The sequence below is a fragment of the Myotis yumanensis genome, unplaced genomic scaffold (assembly GCF_028538775.1).
Source record: "Myotis yumanensis isolate MYYU_CA2020_CCGP unplaced genomic scaffold, mMyoYum1.0.hap1 SCAF_13, whole genome shotgun sequence".
Taxonomy (NCBI): Eukaryota; Metazoa; Chordata; class Mammalia; order Chiroptera; family Vespertilionidae; genus Myotis; species Myotis yumanensis.
Window position 1 is genome coordinate 55,414,619 of NW_027223764.1, and position 22,693 is coordinate 55,437,311.

General features: G+C 44.4%; 1 protein-coding gene across 3 annotated transcripts in view; it reads right to left on the reverse strand.

Annotated features, from left to right (window-relative positions):
• Positions 1–22,693, reverse strand: part of LOC139022100 (WASH complex subunit 2A-like) — a 75,245-nt gene that overhangs the window by 27,838 nt on the left and 24,714 nt on the right. For all 3 annotated transcript variants that reach the window (XM_070433164.1, XM_070433163.1, XM_070433162.1), the window contains exons 10-19: positions 21,710–21,791; positions 21,033–21,101; positions 14,031–14,146; positions 13,089–13,146; positions 12,045–12,104; positions 11,489–11,656; positions 8,752–8,879; positions 7,618–7,704; positions 3,647–3,748; positions 1,810–1,941 (exon numbers count right to left, since the gene is read on the reverse strand). In XM_070433164.1, coding sequence (XP_070289265.1) covers positions 1,810–1,941; positions 3,647–3,748; positions 7,618–7,704; positions 8,752–8,879; positions 11,489–11,656; positions 12,045–12,104; positions 13,089–13,146; positions 14,031–14,146; positions 21,033–21,101; positions 21,710–21,791 — 1,002 coding nt within the window. The remainder of the gene's footprint in view (positions 1–1,809; positions 1,942–3,646; positions 3,749–7,617; positions 7,705–8,751; positions 8,880–11,488; positions 11,657–12,044; positions 12,105–13,088; positions 13,147–14,030; positions 14,147–21,032; positions 21,102–21,709; positions 21,792–22,693) is intronic.

Here is a 22,693-nt window from a genome sequence, read left to right on the forward strand (position 1 = left end):
AGCTCCTCAACCCCCTGGTCGGCCCTGCTCTGTGGATGACAGGGGGGAGCTCCCCAACCCCCTGATTGGCCCTGCTCTGTGCATGACAGGGGGGAGATCCCAACCCCCCGATGGGACCTGCTCTGTGTGTGACAGGGGGCAGCACCCCAACCCTCTGATTTGCCCTGCTCTGTGCATGACAGGGGGTGGCGCCCCAACCTCCCCATCGACCCTGCCATGTTTGTTACAGGGGGCGGTGCCCCAACCCCCCAATCGGCCCTACCCTGAGCGTGACTGAGGGTGACATCGCAACCTCCCAATCTGCCCTGCTCTGTGCATGACAGGGGGCAGTGCCCCAACTCCCCAATCGGCCCTGCTCTGAGCCTGACCAGGGGCTGCACCTAGGGATTGGGCGTGCCCTCTGCCACCCGGGAGCAGGCCTAAGCCAGCAGGTCGTTATCTCCCGAGGGGTCCCAGACTGCGAGAGGGCACAGGCCAGGCTGGGGGACCCCCCTCCCCCTCCGAGTGTACAAATTTTTGTGCACCGGGCCTCTAGCGTTAACATAAAAAAGAGCAATTATAATACGGGAAAATTTTTAATGCTCAGGGTTTCTAATCCTATATAATAAAAGTCTAGTATGCAAATAGACCGAACAGGGAACAACCGAAAAACCGGTTGCTATGACGTGTCCTGACCACCAGGGGGCGCACGGGGACTATGGTGGGCATTGGCAGCAGATGGCAGAGCACGGAACATGGTGGGCATCGGCTGCGGTGGGATGGTGGAGGTGAGCAGGGGAGCCAGACCAAGGCAGGGCACCGGTCGCTGCCATTGGGTCGAGTCTCTGGTGATTACTTGAAAATTCTTTGCACCCGCACGCTGTGGTCCCGCCCAGCACTTGCACCTGCCGCTGGCCCTGGTACCAGCCCTGATCTCTCGGTGCCATTAGCAGGTGCAAGTGGCAGCTGCCGGGCCCTATCGCCTCTGAGGGTTTCTCCACCTCCCCCTGCTCCTGAGGGGTGATCGGGGCAGCAGCTGCTGCTTGCACTCGTTGCTGGCGCCAGCCCCATTCGCTCTGCACCGTCAGCGAGTACGAGCAGGGCCGGCGCCATAAGCACGTGGGAGCAGTGGTGGCAGGAGTGGGGCTGCTGGCAGACAGAGGACCGGGGGCCACAGCGGGAGGGGCCAGGGTGGGGGGGCACGGAGGATGGGCCGAGACCCGTCCCTGTGCCCACCACAGCCTCGCTACCCACAGTGCCTTTCAAGGTGCACAAATTCGTGCACTGGGCCCCTAGTATCATTATATTTAAAGTATTTTTCTGTCCAGCTAAATCTGAACAGTAGCTAAACAATATTCACTACTGGTTTTGCTAATATGTATCTAGATAGTGAACGGAAATTTGTTAAGACTCTAATAAAAAAGAAGTTAAACTTGCATAGGATGTTCTTATCATGTCCAGATTTATGTTCTTGATTAATGAAACATAGTGATCATGTAATAAGATAAAGTAAGGCCCCACTCATTGAATTAGCATACATTATTATTTGAGGGCCATACTTATACCTGGGACCCCTAAGTCCGCAGGCTGACACTCTATCCACTGAGCCAAACCGGTTATGGCAAGGGCCATACTTATTTTATTTTTAACCCTTTTAAAAAAAGATGTCCTTTAGTTTAATATACTGGACTATCTTTCTTCAAGTGCTGCAAACAGTCTCTAGTGGCTGAACTTCACTAGACATAAAGCAGGTGGAGAAAGAAAATGCTCAGGACAGCCGCGACTCTTACTCCAGCAACGCCCACTCCTGCGGGGAGACTTCCCACTCACCTCCTCGTCGCTGCTGAACAGCAAGGCAGATGCTTTCTTTTTGGGGGGCTCAGAGAGTTTTGCTTTCTCTTGGCTCAGAGTTGGTAGAGATGATGCTTGCTTCTTGGCAGCTGTAGCCCCAAAAAGATTATCCTAGAAAAACAAATGGCAGAAGAGTATGACAACTTTATACATGTAAAACAAAAAACTTATGATATTCTCATGTCAAATTGTTAGAGAATAAATCTCTAGTCAGGTACAAAATAGATATTTTGTGGGGGGGTGGGGAATCACAAAATGCTAGTAGACCCCACTTGTCTCACATATAAGCCTACAACAGTCTGTAATAGTTTCTCAGTGTACTCTCCACCCACAAAAGGAACATTCCACAGAACCCAAGGCGGACACCCGGGAGGGGGCATTAGAGGGAGTGACGTGAGGCAAGGTCACAGAAACAGGAGGACACGTGGCCGCACCGGTAGGCAGGCTCTCTGGCTTACTAAGGAGGCCATGGCCGCACCTGCCGGAGAGCAGAGCAGCAACCTGCACAGCCAACAATCCGCACCTTCCTTTCCATGAATTACAAACTGGAGCAATGGATAAAAGAGAGAAACACGGAGCGTTCTCCACTCCTTTACACACACCTGGGGCAGAGGGAAGGAACGACTGGGGTTTCTGGCTAATTTAAAAGAGGTAATACAAACAAGAAATAGTTTACTAAATAAAATCACTGACCCACAAAGAACCGACTCTTATAGGTTCAAAGGCGTTGGTAAATTTTTGTATCGTCACACACTCCAGAGGTGCCTATTAAGGTACCTTTATTTAGATAAGACTAACAAAACCATCAGAGAGCCTGAGCCGGAGTCTGAGAAAAACAGCCTTAAGAGTATACACAGCAGGTGAACAGTCTGAAATGTAAATATCGATGAAGAGAGCCTGAAAAGAGTGTGGGAAGGCAGGCAAGGCATCCAGTGCGGATACACATTTACGGCGCACTTACTGCGCCAGGCTCGGTGCCAATGGCTGCACATGAGTTATGTCAGCTGTCACAATGACCCCACATACCACTGAGCCATGAGATTCAGAAAGGTCAAGTTACTTGACCAAGGCCCCTGACTTGCAAGTGGTGGAGCTAGGACATGAACGCAGAGGTCTGAGGCCAGGCCGAGGAGCTTAGCATCGCACAGAACTGCGTAAGGATGAAGGTTCGCTTGGTCTTCCCTCTTACTTCCCCCACTCGCTCTCATCCAGGGTGGGAAAGAAAAGCAAGGTGAGGAGGACATGGCTGCCTTCTCCTCTTGCTCCCCCTTTAACCAAGACATTCTTGTAGACCACTGGGTATAACAGGTCCATCCTCTATAAAGCATTTCCTGCCCTAGCCAGTTTGGCTCAGTGGATAGAGTGTTGGCCTGTGGGCTGAAGGGTCCTGGGTTCGATTCAGGTCAAGGGCACATGCCTGGGTTGCGGGCTCTATCCCCAGTAGGGGACGTGAAGGAGGCAGCCAATCAATGATTCTCTCTCATCATTGATGTTTCTCTCTCTCTCTCTCCCTCCCCCTTCCTCTCTGAAATAAAAAAAAAAACATATTAAAAAGCATTTCCTAAAGGTAGGCTTTTTAAGTGAACTCTACAAAGCCTTCCATACAAGCTGCATCACTGTATAGCTAAGAGGACCTAAGAAAGGATGGCTGAAATAAAAACCGACAGGGTTTTGTCAGATAAGCCTGTCAGATGGCTTGAGTGCTTCCCCATCACCCTGATCTACTGACTGAACCCCTGGCCATAAAGCTACATCAGCAACAGTTTCCTAATAATAAAAAGACTTGATTATTTTGTGTTGCAATAACAATGTTTACCTCTTCTTCTTCATCATCAAAAAGCGAGACTGACGTGGGGACTTTGCTAGGCAGGAGAGATGCATCTTTTGACTTGCTCACATTTTGAGAAGAAAACAAATCCTGTTGGATCAAGATGAAAGTTCCTGGTAAACAAGATCCATAGTTTTACAGCATCGGTTACATATGAAACACGAATGACTATGCCACTGCAGCTGCAGTGGTCCAGGTCTTTGTCAGACAGGAGCTCGCCGAGCCCGTCCGGGAGGAACACGCGTCCGAGTCTGCCCTGCTGCGTGCAGCACGAATGCCTGGCTGTGAGGAGGAAGTGACCACACAACTCCAGGCGCCTCACTGGGCCCAGGGGTTTGGGTACCCCTACTTGCTTTGGCTTGGCCTCCCACAGGGACGACTTTAGGCGAGGAGGAAGTTTCCATCCATCTCCTGTCATGCTAAAAATAAGAATGACTTCCTTTTTCCGTCCAAAGAATCAGAGGGACTGAACAGATTCCTTCCCTAATGGGAACAGAAGCCAGGTTCCCAAATTACTGCAACTATGACTCTTTTATTTAGTAACAAATAAGAGTATAATATTTGCTACTCTTGTAAAAGTATAGTATTATTTCTTTTAAATAAGTACATATTCAATTTTTATTTTCAAATGTTTGGTATTCTATTTGAACTACAGTAGATGTTGCAAACTATTAAAAAATCTGGTAGATTTGAAGAAAATTTCAAAACGTTAACCTGTAATGCAAAGAAAGACCTGCACGTTGAACAGCATGAATTTAACATAAACAGTTGTTCCTTCAAGAAACTTCAATACACAAGAGGCCAGACAATTAAACAGGACAGGACCTTTGCTGAGACCTTTTCAGACAAACTTCTCACTATGGAATCAATGTGCACTCCTCCAATACAGGTCCAATAGGTTCACTAACTGAGAAGAGCGCGGCTCCGTCCAGTGGTCCTCGCCTGGGACCCACGGCGCCCTCTGCGTCTGTTTATGGACAAGAGGCCTCACAGGGCGAGTTCCGGGCCTCCTACCCTCTCCTGCATTTTACACCCTGGTAGGATGGTAGGATTCACTTAAGGAAAGGGCTCTGTTGCTTTCAAATTAAACAAGGAAATAAACCAAAACAAAGAACAAAAGCAAATTTCAACATCCTGGCTTTGGACCTTGACTAGCATCTTCCTGGAAAGAGTGCTATTCCATGACCTCAAACATGTCCCCACAATGATCTCCAGGGGAAGCTTGAGCTCTACACTTGAGACAGAGGCAGGAGTAAAGAACCCGCCCTTCTGGGCCAAGGCCTAGCTTCTATGTTTTACTTCTCCAGGTCTCAGCACCTGGCAGTACCCAGTAAAAACAATCTATGATGCTGCACATGGAACAAAGCGTTCAGTGGTGGTTTTAAAAACCTGCCTCGCCCTGGCCGGTTTGGCTCAGTGGATAGAGCATCGGCCTGTGGACTGAAGGGTCCCGGGTTCGATTCCAGTCAAGGGCACATATGCCCAGGTTGTGAGTTCAATCCCCAGTGGGGAGGGTGCGGGGAGCAGCTAATCAATGATTCTCTCTCATCATTGATGTTTCTATCTCTCCCTCTCCCTTCTCTCTGAAATCAATAAAAATATATTTTAAAAATAATAATAACAATAAAAGCCTGTCTGGCTTTGGCTGATGGCTCAGTTGGTTGGAGTGCTGTCCCATACACCAAAAAGGCTGTGGGTTCGATTCCCAGTCAGGACACATACCTAAGTTGCAGATTCCTAGTCGGGGCACATATGGGAGGCAACTGATCGATATTTCTAACATTGATGTGTGTGTCTCTCTCTCTCTCTCTCTCTCTCTCTCTCTCAAAATCAATAAAATATATCCTTGAGTGAGGATTAAAAAAACCTGTCTGAAAATTATTTTATACTCCTACCATCAAGAAGTGGAGTCTGTGTCCCTACTCTGGAACCTGGGCGGGCCTTTGTGATTGCCTCAACAGAATGCAGCAGAGGTGGCAAGTACAGCCTCAGGGCAGCTCCTGGGAATCGCACTTTGAAGCTCTGGGCCACCACTTAAGAAGCCAATTTCCCAGAAGCTGCGGTGCTGGAGACGGCACAGAGGGCCCCCGCTATCTGAACCAGGCACCAGAACCAGGGAGCTGACTCTCAGCCCAGCCACCTTCACACTAGGACCCACATGTGACCCTAAATAAAAAATGTCTAGTTGAGCCGAGTCAACTTCTAGAACCATAAGAGGTAATAAAACTTATTTTTTAAAAATATTTACATTGATTTCAGAGAGGAAGAGAGAGGGAGAGAGGGGTGGAAACATCAATGATGAGAGAGAATCACTGATTGGCTGACTCCTGCACATCCCACACTGGAGATAGAGCCTGAAACCCAGGCATGTGCCCTTGACCAGAATCAAACCCAGAACCCTTCATCCCCAGTCTGAGCCAAACTGGCTAGGCCTTATTGATGTTTTAAGTCCCTAAGCTTTGGAGCAATTTATTTCATAGCAGTAAGTAATGGAACACTTTTTAAAAGTCACTAAAAGTGCACACATGTTTTATGTTTTCTTTTTTCATGTAGTTGACAACTCTTTGAGGGCTGACCAAGTGCCAATCACTAGTGTAGGTATTAGGGGTAAGGGCGGGAACAAACGTTCTATCCTCACGGAGCTTTCTAGTCGGGACAGAGACAATGCATGAGTAGACGTCACCTGGCAAAATATACTGTGAAGGACAATGAAACAGAAGAGGGGCTCTGGAGTGGTGTGGTGTGTGCTGGTGGGCCTGCGATTATGCCAAGGGTCGTCGGGGGAGGCCTCACAGGGAACTGGGGAAAGTGGACGCTAGCCCTCTGAATTCTGGGAAGAACATTCCCAGAGGGGCAGGAGCCAGCGCAAAGACCTGGAAGTGGGAGCTCAGGATCAGACCAGAGTGTGAGGCCCCACCATGCTGTGCTCACGTGTCAGGATTTGGCCTAACTGGATTTTGGCTGATTCCAATCTTCTGTACATTGGACACGAGTGAAGTACAACCCCCAAAGGTTTCATTTGTATCTACGGTAACCACTCTACTCACAAAGAGCTGCATGCTCATCCTGGCCATTAGTGCAAAGTAACCACTAGAGTTTAACTCAAAGTTTACAGAATCCAAACTTAAATGCAAATTTCTGCCATGTCCACATATTTTTCTGTGAAGGGGACTGATTACGGCCCATTACACTCTCATACAGGCCTTTGACCCCCTAAAAAGCCTGGTCTAAAGTTCATTCTCAAAGGACCGAAGCCTGTGGGAGTCAGAAGCAGCAGTGACGCCTCTGAGAGGTGGTGTTACTCCATTGAAAAGGGGCTCCCGGGCACGTGCCTGGAGGACTGAGGCTATCCGCAAACAGTGCCGGCCACAAACTGTGACCAGCCACCAGGTAAAAGGCTGTGCCAGGATGCCCATCCCTTCATCACTAAGCCCACATTTTAGTGAGAACACCAAAAAAGGAAGCAGTGTGTAGATTTCCATTCTGGTACAAGTTAAGTACCTCACTGCTTGAAGGTCAACAAATAGCCTAAAATTTGAGCATTCTGAAGACAAAGTATTTTCCTCCCAGAAGATGCGCTGGATTCAAACCCAAGAGTGAAAACTATTGTACAGATATTGCTTTCTAAGGACTGTATTCCCTGGCCAAGTGGCTCAGTTAGTTAGAGCATCATCCTGATACACCAAGGTTGCAGGTTTGATCCCCAGTCAGAGCATATACAAGAGGCAACCAATGAATGCATAAGTAAGTGGAACAACAAATCAATGTTTGTTTCTCTCTCTCTCAAATTAATAAATTTTAAAAAAGGGACCATTTATTCTCAAGAGATTAATGTCAAAGAAAGAACTAAACAATATAATAAAAAGTCTTGTACCTCAACTGAGAAAATCCTGATTCAAAAATAGTTTCAAATGTAATATCCACAGACTAATTCCCAGAACTAAAAAATAACTCCTTACCTCAGTGTCTTCCTCATCTGAAAATAAACCTTTTTGAGTCTTTGTTTCTGACAAGAGCTTAAGGTTTTTGTTGGAAGGCAGGGTAACCTTTGTTGGGGGAAAAAAAATTGAGAGTTAACGAACAAGATGCCTGGAAATGAGAGTGTATTCAATCATTCATTCAGAAAACGTACTGAGTCTCTGCTAGAATAAAGCAGCTTGGGCCTATATCAAGTTCATACAAACCAGGAACTCAAAATGAGAAGTGTCATGAGAAAGAATTTCCAAATTGGTTAAGTTAGGAAAGAGGAAAGAAACAATTCCTTGACAAAGTAAATTTCTCAGGACAGACAAGGCCTAGACATGGGCCATGTCTACTAGTAGGTACAGCGAGGACATTCCAGGCAGAGAGTCCATGTGAGGAGACAAGAGCAAGAGAAAAGCAGCGGGCACACCTGGGAGACCAGAGAGTAGGACAGGCTGCCCACCTAATAAAGCACACAGTGGGACGGCACAGCTGGAGCCAGCACAGGAAGGGCCGCCCTAAGAGCACGCCAGGTTCTGCGTGCTGTGACCTAGGTGGTCACCAGTGGGAAGGTCAGGATTTCATAGCAAAGACATGACACAGAGGTGCTTTAGAAAGGTCAAGGTGTGCAGGATAGCAAAGGGAAGGGGAAGCAGCCAGAGGAGCTTAAAGACTGAGGGGGATGCAGCCCAGTGGCCAAACATAGGTCAATAATATAACCTGTGAGCAACAAAAACAGCTACGATGTTCACAGATTATAATACATCCATGGTCCTATACTGATACTAAAAAAGCAGGAAAGGAGGAGAAATGCTCTTCTGTTCAGAAGAATGCCAGCTAACAAAAGTAGAAGAAATGCAAGAACTGGAAAAACATTATTTTGTACCCTTTAACACAATGACTGGTTCAGGTAAAAGATCATCAATGGATGTCAAAACAACGGGTAAGGCAAAATCCTACCAACTGCTGCATCTTGGTGGCAGTTCTTTGGGTGTTCATTGTACTCTTCCAACTTTCTGCAGTTCTTCACTACAAACGTGAAAGAAACAGTACTTCCCCTCTGGGCTCCATATGAATGAACAAGATGTCCCAGATCAACACTGCCATGTGCAGTCTTCCCTCTCGCTCACCTTTCCTTCCCCTCCTGCTTTATTTTCATCTGTCTGCTTCACAGCAGCTTCTGGCAAAGTCACCGCTTGCTCCTTGAACAGATCTCCTTCCTCCTCATCAAAGATGTTGGCAGTGGATTTGATTTTGTCTTTAAAATATATCACAGCACAAAATTACAGTAAGGCAAAATATCCCACCATAAAATTCACACATTAAAAATTCTTCCCGCACAAAGAATACATTTAGAAAGTATGTTATTTCTTAGTTATGAGGAAATATGAAGAGGACTAGATTGGAATTTTTCAAAAAACTTAACAGCAGCTCAAAAGAAATACAGGATAGACAGTTTAACCATGTGGTTTACACACTGATCCAAGCAACAGCGGCCGATGCTTACAGTAGCTTGGCTGACATAAAAGTAAAGAGAGACCTACAGAAAGATCATTTAAAAGCCAATCACTCTAGTCCTGGCCGGTGTGGCTCAGCTGGTTGAGCGTCATCCCATGCACCAAAAGTTTGCTTGTTCAAATTCCAGTCAGGGCACATGCCTGGATGGCGGGCTTGATCCCCAGCAGGGTGTGTGCAGGAGGCAGCCAACACATGTTTTTCTCTCCCTCTCCCTTTTTCTCTAAAATCAATAAAAACATTTTTTAAAATTCCCCTATTTAAAAAAAAAGAGTCAATTACTCTAGGAAGCTGACAAATGAAGGTCAGCTCTTGCTTTTAAAAAATCAAATTATATAAAAGCAAATACTGAAATCTTCCCCAAAACTCTACTTTCCCACCCAAACACAACAGCCGTTGGAAGTAGGGGATATATGCTTCTAATTCTCCCAAAGGATATACTAATGTATTAACTCTAGACATTCACAAATAAGGCTAAAAATGATAGCATAATTTGAACACATCTCACAATTTGCACTTTTCAATTAATGTTCCTTGGGTATCTTGCCATGTTAACATACATAGACCTCATTCTTTTTAGCAGATTCACGAAACTCCACTGAACGGAAGGACCATAATTCACCCTGATGAGTATTTGGGTGGTTTCCAGCCTTGCACTCCCACAGGCACTGCGGCACTGAATGAGCTGTGTGTTACTGAAATGAGGGCACTGATTCATCAGCTGACCAAGAAAGGGGCATCAACTCATTTGTGATTCCACACCAGTTCTCAATGACATCCACTACAGCAAGTGTGTCAAACTCGCAGCTCACAACGAATATTTTTGCGGCCCAGCCAATATAACGGTATGTAAGAAACGTTTTAATAAAAATTTCCTAACTTAATTTTTACAATATCCTGTTATACATTATATATAGGCCTAATATACAAAGTGTACCCTCGGGAGTTCAATCACTCACTATGATGTGCACTGACTACCAGGGGCCGGCGTAGAATGAAGGAAGGCCCCAGCTGGCAGCCGGCAGCCTGGGAAGGCAGGCCCCTGCCCATAGCCAACAGCTACTAGAGACCCTACCCATGCACGAATTTTGTGCACTAGGCCTCTAGTTATTAGTAACAAACTACAATGTTTGCTAATAACTTGATTACTATAATCGTGTTGCATTCATTTCCCTTAGGCGCCTTACACCATTTCTCTCCACTAATACTAGCAGCGAATATTGCAGCAGCTGACTGCCATGTCATTAGTCTTGTACTGACTTGTTTGGTGTGCTCCACATGAGGTAATTCACTCTCGGAGAACAAGAAAAATAGGTTTATTTGCGTTACGCTTATTAATTTGTGCAGTTATTCAGTGTCTGGTAAGTTAAAGTTCAAGAAAAAATATTAACTTTTATTAAAATGTTCTATTATTTTATGTTAGCAATTATTCATTTATTTCAGCCCTTTGTATTCAGCATGTCTCTATCGAAATAAACCTATGTTTCTATGAAAATTGAAGCTTTTGTTTTCTTGCAGCCCACATAAACTTAAACCTTGTTTATTTGGCCTGAGTTAGCCTTGAGTTTGACATGCTTGCACTACAGTGAGAGATCGCCCATATCAAGAGGAACTACTGCCGGCATTCACTGCCATTTCAGGTGGCCTAGATCTGAGTGGATTATGCATCCGTTTGCACTCTTTCTACAATAAAAAGGAATTATTTCTCTCACTTTCTGCTTCTACCCTTACCTGCCACACCTCCCACTGAAAAGGGAGCTAGTGCAACCCACAATCTCTGTGCACCAGGGAGCTGGTTAGAAATGCAGAATCGAAGACCGCATCCTACCACCCTGAATCAGAACCTGCACGATGACGACGAACTCAGGAGATCATCTGCACGTTAAAGACCTGATTTAGAGGAGTGATTTCATGAACATGTGGCTTAAATTTGAGGGGAGAAGACAGAAAGAGAGCTGAAGTGGCTACGGGGCTGGAAACCCTGTCATACAAGGAAAAGTCAAGGTTACCTGGGCTTTTGGGAGCAAAAGAGAAGCTGGGAAATGAACAGCTAGCCTGGCATTCTGTTCGGAGTTTACTAAGGACTGCTGGAGAAAGTGTGATTCCGAAGGTGAGAACTAGAACTCTAAGGAAGAATTCCTAGCTATTAGTTTTCAAAGCAGAAAAGATTGGTTCATAAAACAGAGACCTCCAAGGTACTGTAACCACAAAAGCAGAGATGAAACAACTCTATGAGAGGAATACTGGGGACGGGTTCTGATCCTATAAGAGCTATGAACTGGAGGAGCTTCATGCCTTTTTAGGTCAATATTATTTTCCTGGCAAAATCCAAAACCAGCCTGGAACAAGCACCTGTCTTGGGGGGTTTGCTACAGGACGCTGCAAAAAAGTCATCGTCGTCGTCCTCATCAAAGAGGCCCGTGGATGGGAGGTACAAGCGCTTCCCTGGAGCGGGCTGCTGGGGCTTCTGGGGCTCCTTCAGTGACGGAGCAGACGCTGCACCCAACACATCAGTGTCCCCTGTGGGTAGAGAAACATGAAAGCCGGCTGTGAGCCAGTGTGGGTGAGCCTTCTGACTTTATAGAAAAAACCACCACTACTACCACCAAGACCTTTTCATTTCAGTGCACCCACTAAATACAGGAACAGGACCCAATAACTTCGATCCTCTTCTGCAACAGATGTCCCGTGATGCAGAACCACCTGGTCACTCACACATAAAAAGATCCAAGGTCACTGACTTCTAAGAGGATCGGAGCTAACCCAGTGACTGAGCTCTTTCTGTAAGCCGCTCCATGCCTTCCGAAGCTCCTCCTACTCCCCAGCCTGCCCTCAGAAAACGGCAATTTTAAAAATGACAAAATAATTCTTATATAGTTTCTAAAAAAAACAAACCCTACAATGATACCTAAAAATACAGAAACTGCTCCAGCTGGAATCTTCTTTCCGGGTTTGGAGGATGAAGACACTAAAATGAGAAAGAATGAGATAACCATTTCAACAAAGAAAGTAACTTTTCTTGTTAAATGCACCTTCCTAAAATATATGCAACACGATAAACAGCTAATAAAAGGCCCATTAGAGCTAACTTTTCCCAAAAGAGGCATTTTAAAATTCCTCTCTACTGACGACTACTTTCTTGGTACTAATGCATTCTCAGTGGTGACTGCCATGGAAAATCACTGTGACTGGGCAGACGGGGTTGGCTGGAGAGGCCAAGGAAATACAGAGCAGTGGGGGGAGGGGCAGAGCAAGCGGGGCTCCTCCACAGTGCCCCTCTACCCATTCCTGTTTGTGAGCATGAACAAGGAAAAAAAGCAAAAAGTGAAAACATCAGTGAAAAAAATGAAGACAATACCAGGAACAAAGGAAAGAGGCAAGTCACCGACCGATCCCAAAAAGTGGAGAGCAGGAACGAGGACAATCAAGGCAGCATTGCAGCAAGTCCCAAACCCAACAACTTGTGGCCTGAGGAGACCAAGTTGCTTAAAATAACTAATTCCCAACCCCCAAGAACTACCACAGATCTAAAGGAATACCATTTGTAAGATTTTAAATTTTTTTGTGTGCTTTTTAAAAAGTCCAGATTATAATGCACACTCGGCTGGGGAATTACTGATCTCAATTTCCATGCAGAATTTTAGGAATGTTTCTTTAAATTAAGTTGATTAAATTAAAATATTCTCAATACTGATAGACATTCATAAAATCAAACAGGAAAATACTCTAAGAGGTAAAATTGTGGTGTGGGTTTACAGTTGGTACTCTTTGTTTTTTCTAAGGCAAGAATTAGTGCAAATAAACTACTTTCAACTAGACCAAGGCAAACACAAGTTTCTTGCCTAACAAAACAGCAGGTTTGGGAACAACCTCAGGGATCCTGCCTCCTAATGGGAAGTGAGCCGTTTTGGAATCTGTACAAAGAAGCACAAGAGCCTCAGTCCAAGCTCACCTTCGTTAGCAGCGGCTCCAGCTCCTTGGCTCCGTGGGGCTCCCACGAAAAGGTCACTCTGGTTGTGATATGGATACAACAGAATTCAAAAAGCAGAGGCAAAGGTAGCTGCATTTGAGGCTTTCTCAAGAAAACTACCTTGTAAAGTTTAAAGATACATATATACTGTTTTGCCAGAAAATCAGTTCCAAAGTGAAGACTATGGCAAAATCAGACCCTTAAATAAGTTAGGTCTGTCCAAGAATTAATTACAAATGTGGAAGAAGAATAGAGAGATAAGGCCTTGCCAGTTTAGCTTAGTGGATAGAGCATCAGCCCATGGACTAAAGGGTCCCGAGTTCCATTCTGGTCAAGGGCACATGCCCAGGTTGTGGGCTCGATCTCCAGTAGGGGGCATGCAGGAGGCAGCCAATCAATGATTCGCTCTCATCACTGATGTTTCTATCTCTCTCTCCCAATTCCTTCCTCTCTGAAGTCAATAAAAATATTAATAAATAAAATAAAATATTTAAGTAAAATATTTTAAAAGAACAGAGTAAGAAACAACTGCCAATCAAGTAAATTGTTCACTATTAATACAGTGGGGCCTTGACTTACGAGTTTAATTTGTTCCGAGACCGAGCTCGTTAAGGAGCTCGTTAACTCAAATTACTCTATCAACTCAATGCAAAAAATCGACCGAGAGACAGCTGGTATCTCAAAAAACTGGTGAGCTGGGACACTCGTAAGTCAAGGCCCCACTGTACTCTCCCATCCTCTCCCCACCTAACAAAGGGCACCAGGATATTACAACCTCTCTCTTGTGGTTCTTAGTCCAAAATCTCCCCAAATATAAAAGCAGAAGCAACTTCCAACTAAGAAGCCATCTTTTCCCCCTCAAGGAACAAAGTGTATTTCTTCCACAACACAGCTGTGGAGGGCTTCCGGTTAGCAATGACTCACCTCCTCCTCCTCCTCGAAAAGCCCCTTCCCTCCACTGAACAGGCCACCTCCAGAGCCAAACGGCGAGAAGTCCTCATCGGTCAGCTTGGGGGGTGTGAACAAGTTATCTTCTTCATCTAGCAAACAGAAAGAAGGTTTTGCAGGGAGAGTTTAAGCTGGGGTTGGAAATCAAATTCCAGAGATCAGCCTTTACAACTTCTCTGAAAGTGGCATGAAGTTTACCTAACCATATGTAACAAGGGGTATTTGAATGTCAGCAGTCTGAGAAATTTCAAACAAAAACTCATTAAACAGTCCACTAAATCTCTTACAAGGCTCTCTCAGTTCCAACCTCAAGTCTGTAAACCTCTGGAGCAGGTAAGTTCTGTACTTGATCCCCTTCATCTACATTTACTTCTTTTGAAGCAAGTGTATCATTCTATTGCCATTCAAGACCCATCCTACTAAGAATTTGAGGGAAGGGGCAGACTAAACACTAACACATTACTATTTAATATGAAAGAGCCTCATATATTCTTTGTTTAAAAAATGCTAGAGTTCCCTAGTTTTTATACTTCTAGAGAATTCCAGAAAGACAGCTACAAATTCTAGTAAAATAAGTAAATCAAATCTTCACAGCATTTTTCCTCCCCATCTATCTCTCCTGCAAAAGCATGCTATTAAATACTCTAAAAGAACGAATGGACAGACCACATTCGTTAAGCATTTAAAGTGCACTTCATGAATTATGTGACATTCCTGAGTTAAGAGACACCTAAAAAGCAGAATTGGGTGATGTTAGAAAAATGGCAGCATGAGAGGTCTCCTTAATCTCTTCCCTTAAAGTTTCAACAATTTGACAAGCCATAATTCAGCAAAGGATTCTTTGTTCAACGCACAAATACATCTGAGAGATCATGCATTAAAACTTCTAAAGGTGGGCAAATGGGAGCAAATCAAGAAGGTGTGAAAAGAGAAGAGCTAAGATGATGCCAAAGACACAGCCCAGATCTCACAGCCCTGAGGTCTCTGCAGGACTCAGCCCAAAAAGAGGAAAAGAATCAGGTTGCCATTGGCACTCCCTTCAGCCAGGAGCAGAGAGATACAGTGAGCATTCCTGCAGGAGTCGTCTGTAGGAGCTGCAGCTGAACACAGTGGCCTGGCAGGAATGAAGCACAGAGGTGCAGTCATGGTTGTCTGGCAATCGGCATTTAAGACAGAGAAACCAAGCCATGGAGCCTGGCTGCCTCCCTTTACCCTCCCGGAGTTGGCAGAAGGCCCCAGAAGAAGCTATAGAAGTGAGTGTCTGGTTGCAGAGCACGCTGTCTGCAAACCAGAGAACTTGGTACTACAGAAATATGTTTCCCCTTAGCAACAGGTGCACTCTGCACTCACCCCAGTGTCAGGTGCAGATACACAGAGAGGCTGCTGAGGTCTGCCAGTCACCATTACAGGACAGCAAAGCGACAAAGGCAGCAGCCAGCTTCCCCGGCTCACCCTAACCCCACCCATCGCAGCTGCATTACTGGCAGCATCTGGGGACAGGGAATAGCACTGGGATTTGGAACCCCATCACCCACCACATTCCTTCATGGGATTGGTCCCTGAGACTCAGGGGACCTGAACACAGATGACACCCACCTCCCCAGGAAACAGGATATTTTCCGCCACTCCACAAAGATCTGAAAAGCAAGAGTAGTGCAAGAGAACTAAATAACTTGTGCTTCAAGGTCACCTACTAGAGAACAACAGGAAGGCTTCTTATCAGTGTACTGGAGAAGTGCCACCCATGCATCAATGCCTAGGCAGCAAAGAAATCCACCAAATACCATGAGTAACCAAGGTCATGAGGCAGCTCAGAAAGAAAATGAAAAAGTCTCCAGAAAATAAGCTTAAAGACATGGAGATATATGATTCAAATGACAGAGAATTCAAGATTGCAGTTCTAAAAAAATTAAGCGAGTTACAGGAAAACACAGACAGGCAGTTTAACAAACTCAGAAATGGGATCAATAAACAAAACAAGTACTTTGCAAAAGAGACCACAACTTCAAAAAGAACCAAATACAAATTCTGGGGGTGATGAACTCAGTAAGGGATAAAGAATGAATTAGTGAGCTTAGGAAAATAGAGCTGACCAGATGAAGGAAAGAATTAGTGATATCAAAGATAGAAATCTAGAAATGACACAGAGAGAAGAGAGACTTGAGCATAAAAAAAAAAAAAGAAAGAACTCTCCAAGAACTCTCTGACCCCATCAGAAAAAGCAATACCGGAATAACAGGCACACCAGAAAAAGAAAAAAAGAGAACAGAGAGCCTATTCAAACAAATAGTTGATGAGAAGTTACCAAACCTATGAAAAGAACCAGATCGACGAATCCAAGAAGCAATGAGAAAACCTAATTACTTCAATCCAAAAAGGCCTTCTCCAAGACACACTGTATTACAACTGTCAAAATTAATAGCAAAGAAAGAATTCTCAAGGCAGCCACAAAAAAAGAAGACAGTAACCTATAAAGAAAATCCCATTACATTATTATCAGATTTTCAGCGGAAACCCTACAAGTTAGGAGAGAGTAGAATCAAATATTCAAACTACTGAAAGAGAGAAACAGTCAATAATAATATATCCAGCAAAGTTAGCCTTTAGATATGAAGGAGAAATAAAGGCTTTTCCAGACATATAGGAGCTGAGGAAATTTACCGCCAGAAGACCTCCATTACAGGAAATACTCAAGGAGTTATTTTCCCTGAAACACAGAACAAAAGGTCACAAAATTCGAGTAAGATCACCAACAGGCAAACAGAAGCAGGATGTTACAATGCTTTTTTAGAAGAGGTACTATAGTCCTGCCTGGTGTGGCTCAGTTGGATGGAGTGTCACCCCATGCACCAGAAGGTCTCAGGTTTGATTTCCATCAGGGCACATACCCAGGTTGTGGGTTCAATCCCTGGTCAAGGCACATAGAGGAGGCAACAGATGTATGATTTTCTCTCTCACATCAATGTTTCTCTCTGTATATCTCCTACCCCCTTCCTCTCTCTCTAGAATCTATGAAAAATATAGGGTGGCCCCAAAAATAAACATACACACTTGAATAATTATTCCATTTTCAAAATTGAGGTATCAGCTGCTAAAGTATATATAGACATTTTGGTGACACCCTGTATATCCTCAGGTGAGGATTAAAAAATATATATCCACTACTTTCCTATATAATAACAATGAAACTTCATTTAAAAAAAATGGAAAAAAACTCCTTTTGCAACTGCAACAAAAAGAATACCTAGGAATAAACTTAATGAAGGATGTGAAGAACCTATATATTGAAACTATAAAGCATTATTAAAAGAGACTGACCCAATAATTGAAATGGAAAGATATTCCATGTTTATGGATTAGAAGAATCAACACAGTTAATATGGCCATATTACCCAAAGCAATACACAGATTTAATGCAACCGCCACCAAAATCCCAATGTGGTCCAGCCAGTGTGGCTCAGTTGGTTGAGCATTGCCCCATGCACCAAGAGATGGAAGCTCAATTCCCAGTCAGATTACATACTCGGGTTGCAGGCTCAATCCCCAGTAAGGGGTGTGCAAGAGGCAACAGATGGATGTTTCTCTCTCATTGATATTTCTCTCTCTCTGAAATCAACAAAACCATTTTTTTAAAAAAAATCCCAATATGATTTTATAAAGAAATAGAACAAAAAAGAATCATCAGATTTGTATAGAACCACAAAAGATCCCGAATGGCCAAAGCAATCCTGAGAAAAGTAAACAAAGAGGGAAGTATCACACTACCTGACTTCAAAATATACTACAGAGCTACAATAATCCAAACAGCATGGTACTGGCAGAAAAAGAGATACAGTGACCAATGGAACACAACTGAGAGTCCATAAATAAAACCACATGTATATGGACAAATAATTTTCATCAAAGGAACCAAAAACATGAAATGAAAAAAAGAAAGACTTGCCCGGCCCATGTGGCTCAGTGGTTGAGCGTCGACCTACAAACCAGGAGGTCAAGGTATTATTTCCGGACAGGGCACATGCCCTGGGTTGCAGCTCCATCCCCAATAGGGGGTGTGCAGAAACCAGCCAATCAATGATTCTCTCTGATCATTGCTGTTCCTCTCTCTTTCTCTCACTCCCTTCCTCTCTGAATAAAAAAAAAAAAAAAAAAAAAAAAAAAAAGACCCTTCAATAAATGGTTCTGGGAAAACTGCAAAACCACATGCAAAAAATAAAACTACACTACTATTTATCACCATACATAAAAATTAACTCAAAATAGATCAAAGACCTATATAGAAGACCTGAAATAATCCTATATAATAAAAGCCTAATACAAGGTTCAACTGAGAGTTCGGTCACTTGCTATGACATGTGCTGACCACCTGGGGGCAGTGCAGAACACATGGCAGGCTTCGGTGATGTGGCGCTGGCAGCGGGCGGCAATGGAGGCACTGCCGGCCCTGATGGGAACAGGACCGCAGCAGGATGGTGGAGCAGGTGAGCGGGCAGGACAGGTCAAGGCGGGTGCGAGCAGGGGCCCTATCACTCCGGATCACCGCGCAGACTGCAACCAGCAGCGGTGATGGGGAGTGGGGCCTGCCGCCCGGCTCCCAGGCACTGAGGGAGCCGGGCGGGAGGCCCAGCCCTGATCGACTGCCCCGCAGACGGGATGCTGGAGCAGGTGAGGGGGCAGCACCAGGCCAAGGCAGCGTGCCAGGCGGGGCTGTGGGGCTGCAAGGCTGGGGGCGCGAGGTGGGACCCAATCTCAGCAAGCCACCCGGAGGGACTCCACCCATGCACGAATTCGTGCACCAGGCCTCTAGTAAATTATATAAAAGAAAACATAGGTACTAAACTTATGTTCCTTGGTCATAGAGAAGATTTTATAAATTTGACCCCAAAGGCAAAGGAAATAAAGGCAAAAAGCTTCTATATAGCAAAGGAAATTGTTTTTTTTTTGTTTGTTTGTTTGTTTTTTAATATATTTTTTATTGATTTTTTACAGAGAGGAAGGGAGAGGGATAGAGAGTTAGAAACATCGATGAGAGAGAAACATCGACCAGCTGCCTCCTGCACATCTCCTACTGGGGATGTGCCCGCAACCAACGTACGTGCCCTTGACCGGAATCGAACCCGGGACCCTTCAGTCCGCAGGCCGACGCTCTATCCACTGAGCCAAACCGGTTTTGGCCAAAGGAAATTGTTAACAAAACAAAAAGACAACCAAATGGGAAAAGTTATTTGCAACCAACAGCTCTGACAAGAAGTCAATATCCAAAATACAGGCATAGGCAAAATTAGGTTTACAGTTGTGAGTATGCAATTTATTCTTGTATCATTAATTACTGTATTATATTCTATACGAACAGCTACAAAACTACTTTTTCCCATACCCATATATACAGAACTCATAAAATTCAACACCAAACAGACAAGCCTATTAAAAAATAGGCAGAGGATAGCCAACAGATTAATGAAAAAATGTTCAACCTCTTTAGCTATTAGGGAAATGCATATCAAAATTACAAAAGCCCTGGCTAGTTTTGCTCAGTGGTTAGAGTGTTGGCCTGCAGACCAAAGGATCTCAGGTTCAATTCACAGTCAACGGCATGTACCTTGGTTGCAGGTTCAATACCCAGTCCTGGTTGGGGCACGTGCGGGAGACAACCAGTCAATGTCTCTCTCACATCAGTGTCTCTCTCTCTTTCTCTCTCTCTCTTTCTTTCCTCTACCTCCCTCCCTTTCACCTCTCAAAAAAATCAATGAAAAAAAATATCCTCAGGTGAGGATTTAAAAAAACACACTACAATGAGATACTATTTCACATCTGGTAAAATGGCTATTATCAACAAGACAAGTAACAAGTATTGGAGAGGTTGTGGAGAAAAAGGAACACTCATTCAGTGCTGATGGGAATGCAAAGTGCCACAGCCACTCTGAAAAACAATGTAGAGGCTCCTCAAAAAATTAAGAATAGTGTTACCACATGACCCAGCAACCCCTCTTCTGGCTATCTACCAGAAAAACTCGAAAACATCCTACCCTATATAATAAAAAGCTAATATGCAAATTGTACCTTCGACTGGGAGTTCAACCAGGGGGCGGGGCCAGCCTGCTAATTGCCTGTGGCCCCACCCCCCTGCCAGCTGGACCCCGTGAGTGCACAAATTCATGCACCGAGCCTCTAGTTTATTCATAAAGATACATGCACCCCGCCCTAACCGGTTTGGCTCAGTGGATAGAGCGTCGGCCTGCGGACTCAAGGGTCCCAGGTTCGATTCCGGTCAAGGGCATGTACCTTGGTTGCGGGCACACCCCCAGTGGGGAGTGTGCAGGAGGCAGCTGATCGATGTTTCTCTCTCATCGATGTTTCTAACTCTCTATCCCTCTCCCTTCCTCTCTGTAAAAAATCAATAAAATATATTTAAAAAAAAAAAAAAAAAAAAAGATACATGCACCCCTATGTCCATTGCAGCATTATTCATGGTGGCCAAGACATGGAAACAACTGAAGTGTTCTTCAACAGATGACTGGATGTGTTACATATATACTACTCAGCCATAAAAAAAGATGAAATATTCCCATTTGCAACAACTTGGATGGATCTTGAGAATATCATGCTAAGCAAAGTAAGTCACAGAAAAGTTAAGAACCATATGATTTCACTCATATGTAGGATATAAAACTGGAAGCAACAAATGAACAAACAAAAAAACAACAAAAACTCATAGTTGGACAACAGTATGGTGGCTACCACAGGGAAGGAGTTGGGGGTAGGGAAGGTAAGGGGGGTCAAAAGTATGGTGACGGAGATGTGACTTTGGGTGGTGAACACACAACGCAATATACAGATGATGCATCATAAGACTGTACACTTGAGGCCTGTATAATCTTATTAACCAATTTCACCACAATAAATTTAATTCAAAAAAATAAAATAAAGAGGACCCTGGAGGCACTTTGTTAAAAGAAATGAATTGAGAGAAAGGCCTACCATCTGAGGGAGTTCTTCTTTCCTTCTTCTCTTTCAGTGTCTTCTGAGGTTTTGCTTCTGTAGATAAGGCTTGAAGAATATGTCACAGTTTTAACCATACTCTGTCTATGCTTAGTACCTATCTATTGATTTTGTACACATGTATCTGCCAAACTCATGACTCCTAAGCTCAGAGCAAGCCATTCAACTTCAAACTTCAGCTCCACCTGACCACTTCAGGCAGTGCCTGACAAAGGTGCCTCTTTTTAAGCAAAAAGCCTCAACTTACATATTAGGGTCACATGCATAACTGGTCTGCACCTGCTGAAAGAACTGTCCTGACATATTCCCACCCTGTTAAATCATTAGAATACACTGTACAGTGCAGTTTCATTTGGTCAAGATATTGGAGTAAATATTAAGCCAGGGATTCTTAATCTGGGGCCCATGCTTCTCTGAGGTATCCATTGATCCCCTGAAATTGCATATACAATGTTATATAAATACATATTTGTGCATTTGGGGTGGGGGCCCACTGTGTTTAGTTATCAAAGAGTATAACCAAAAACAGAATAAGAAGTACAATGTAAGTCTCTTGTGCTTTAGTAAACCTAAACAGAAAACTCTGCCCTCAGAGAAGTTTCCATTCTTCCCACCACCACCGTGTTAACTCATCTCAAGGTGGGGAGGAGGAGTACCTCTTTGTTCCTCTTCCATCTGGCTTGTGGCACCCACTTTGATCCGAGCAGCCAGCTCATCAGCAAAGGACGTGGGTCTTTTCTACAGGCAGAAGAGACCGAAAGAATCACTTTTTGTAACATACAAAGTAGTACAGTTTACTTTTGAATATTTAACCAAATTTTCTAAATAATGGCAAAGAAATTGAAATGATGAGAAAACAACGTTTAAGTAATTGAATTTAAGCAGATGTACTCTAGGTGATGAACACACAATACAGTGCACAGATAATGTGTTGTGGAATTGTGCACCTGAAAGCTGAGTAATTTTGTTAACCAAGGTCACCCCAATAAATTCAATATAAAGGGGGAAAAAAAGAAAAATGATAGGGTGGTGAAGGCCTAGGGCGGGGGGCAGCAATGGGCTGGAGGGGGTCAATGAGAGGAAGAGGGAGACATATGTAATATTTTCAACAATAAAGATTAAAAATTAATAATCCTATCTAATCAAAGAGAAACATGGTAATTAGCCGTACATCCGCTACCCTTCCCATTGGCTAATCAGGGCGATATGCAAATTAACTGCCAGCCAAGATGGTGGCCGGCAGCCATGCACTGAAGTGAACAGGGAGGCTTGCTTGCTCCAGTGACTGCAGACTCCAACGTTCCCCGCCTGCTGCTGCCGGCCTCTCAGCTGCAACTCTAAGCAACTATGTTGCAAATATAGAAGCTAAACAAAACCCCAGAAACCTGCATTTGTCAGCTGGGCTTCAGCCAGCCGGACCGCAACACTGTATCAAATACAGAAGGTAAAGGCCAGAAATCTGCTTTCAGCAGCGAGGCCTCAGAGCTAAAGCTGGCCCAGAATAGAAGAAAGAAAAAGAAAAAAAGGAGTGGTTGGAAGCTTTAGTCACCAGCAAGCCTGAAAACGGCCCTCAGCCCCTCAGCCAGACTGGCCAGGCACCCCAGTGGGGACCCCCTCCCTGATCCAGGACACCCTTCAGG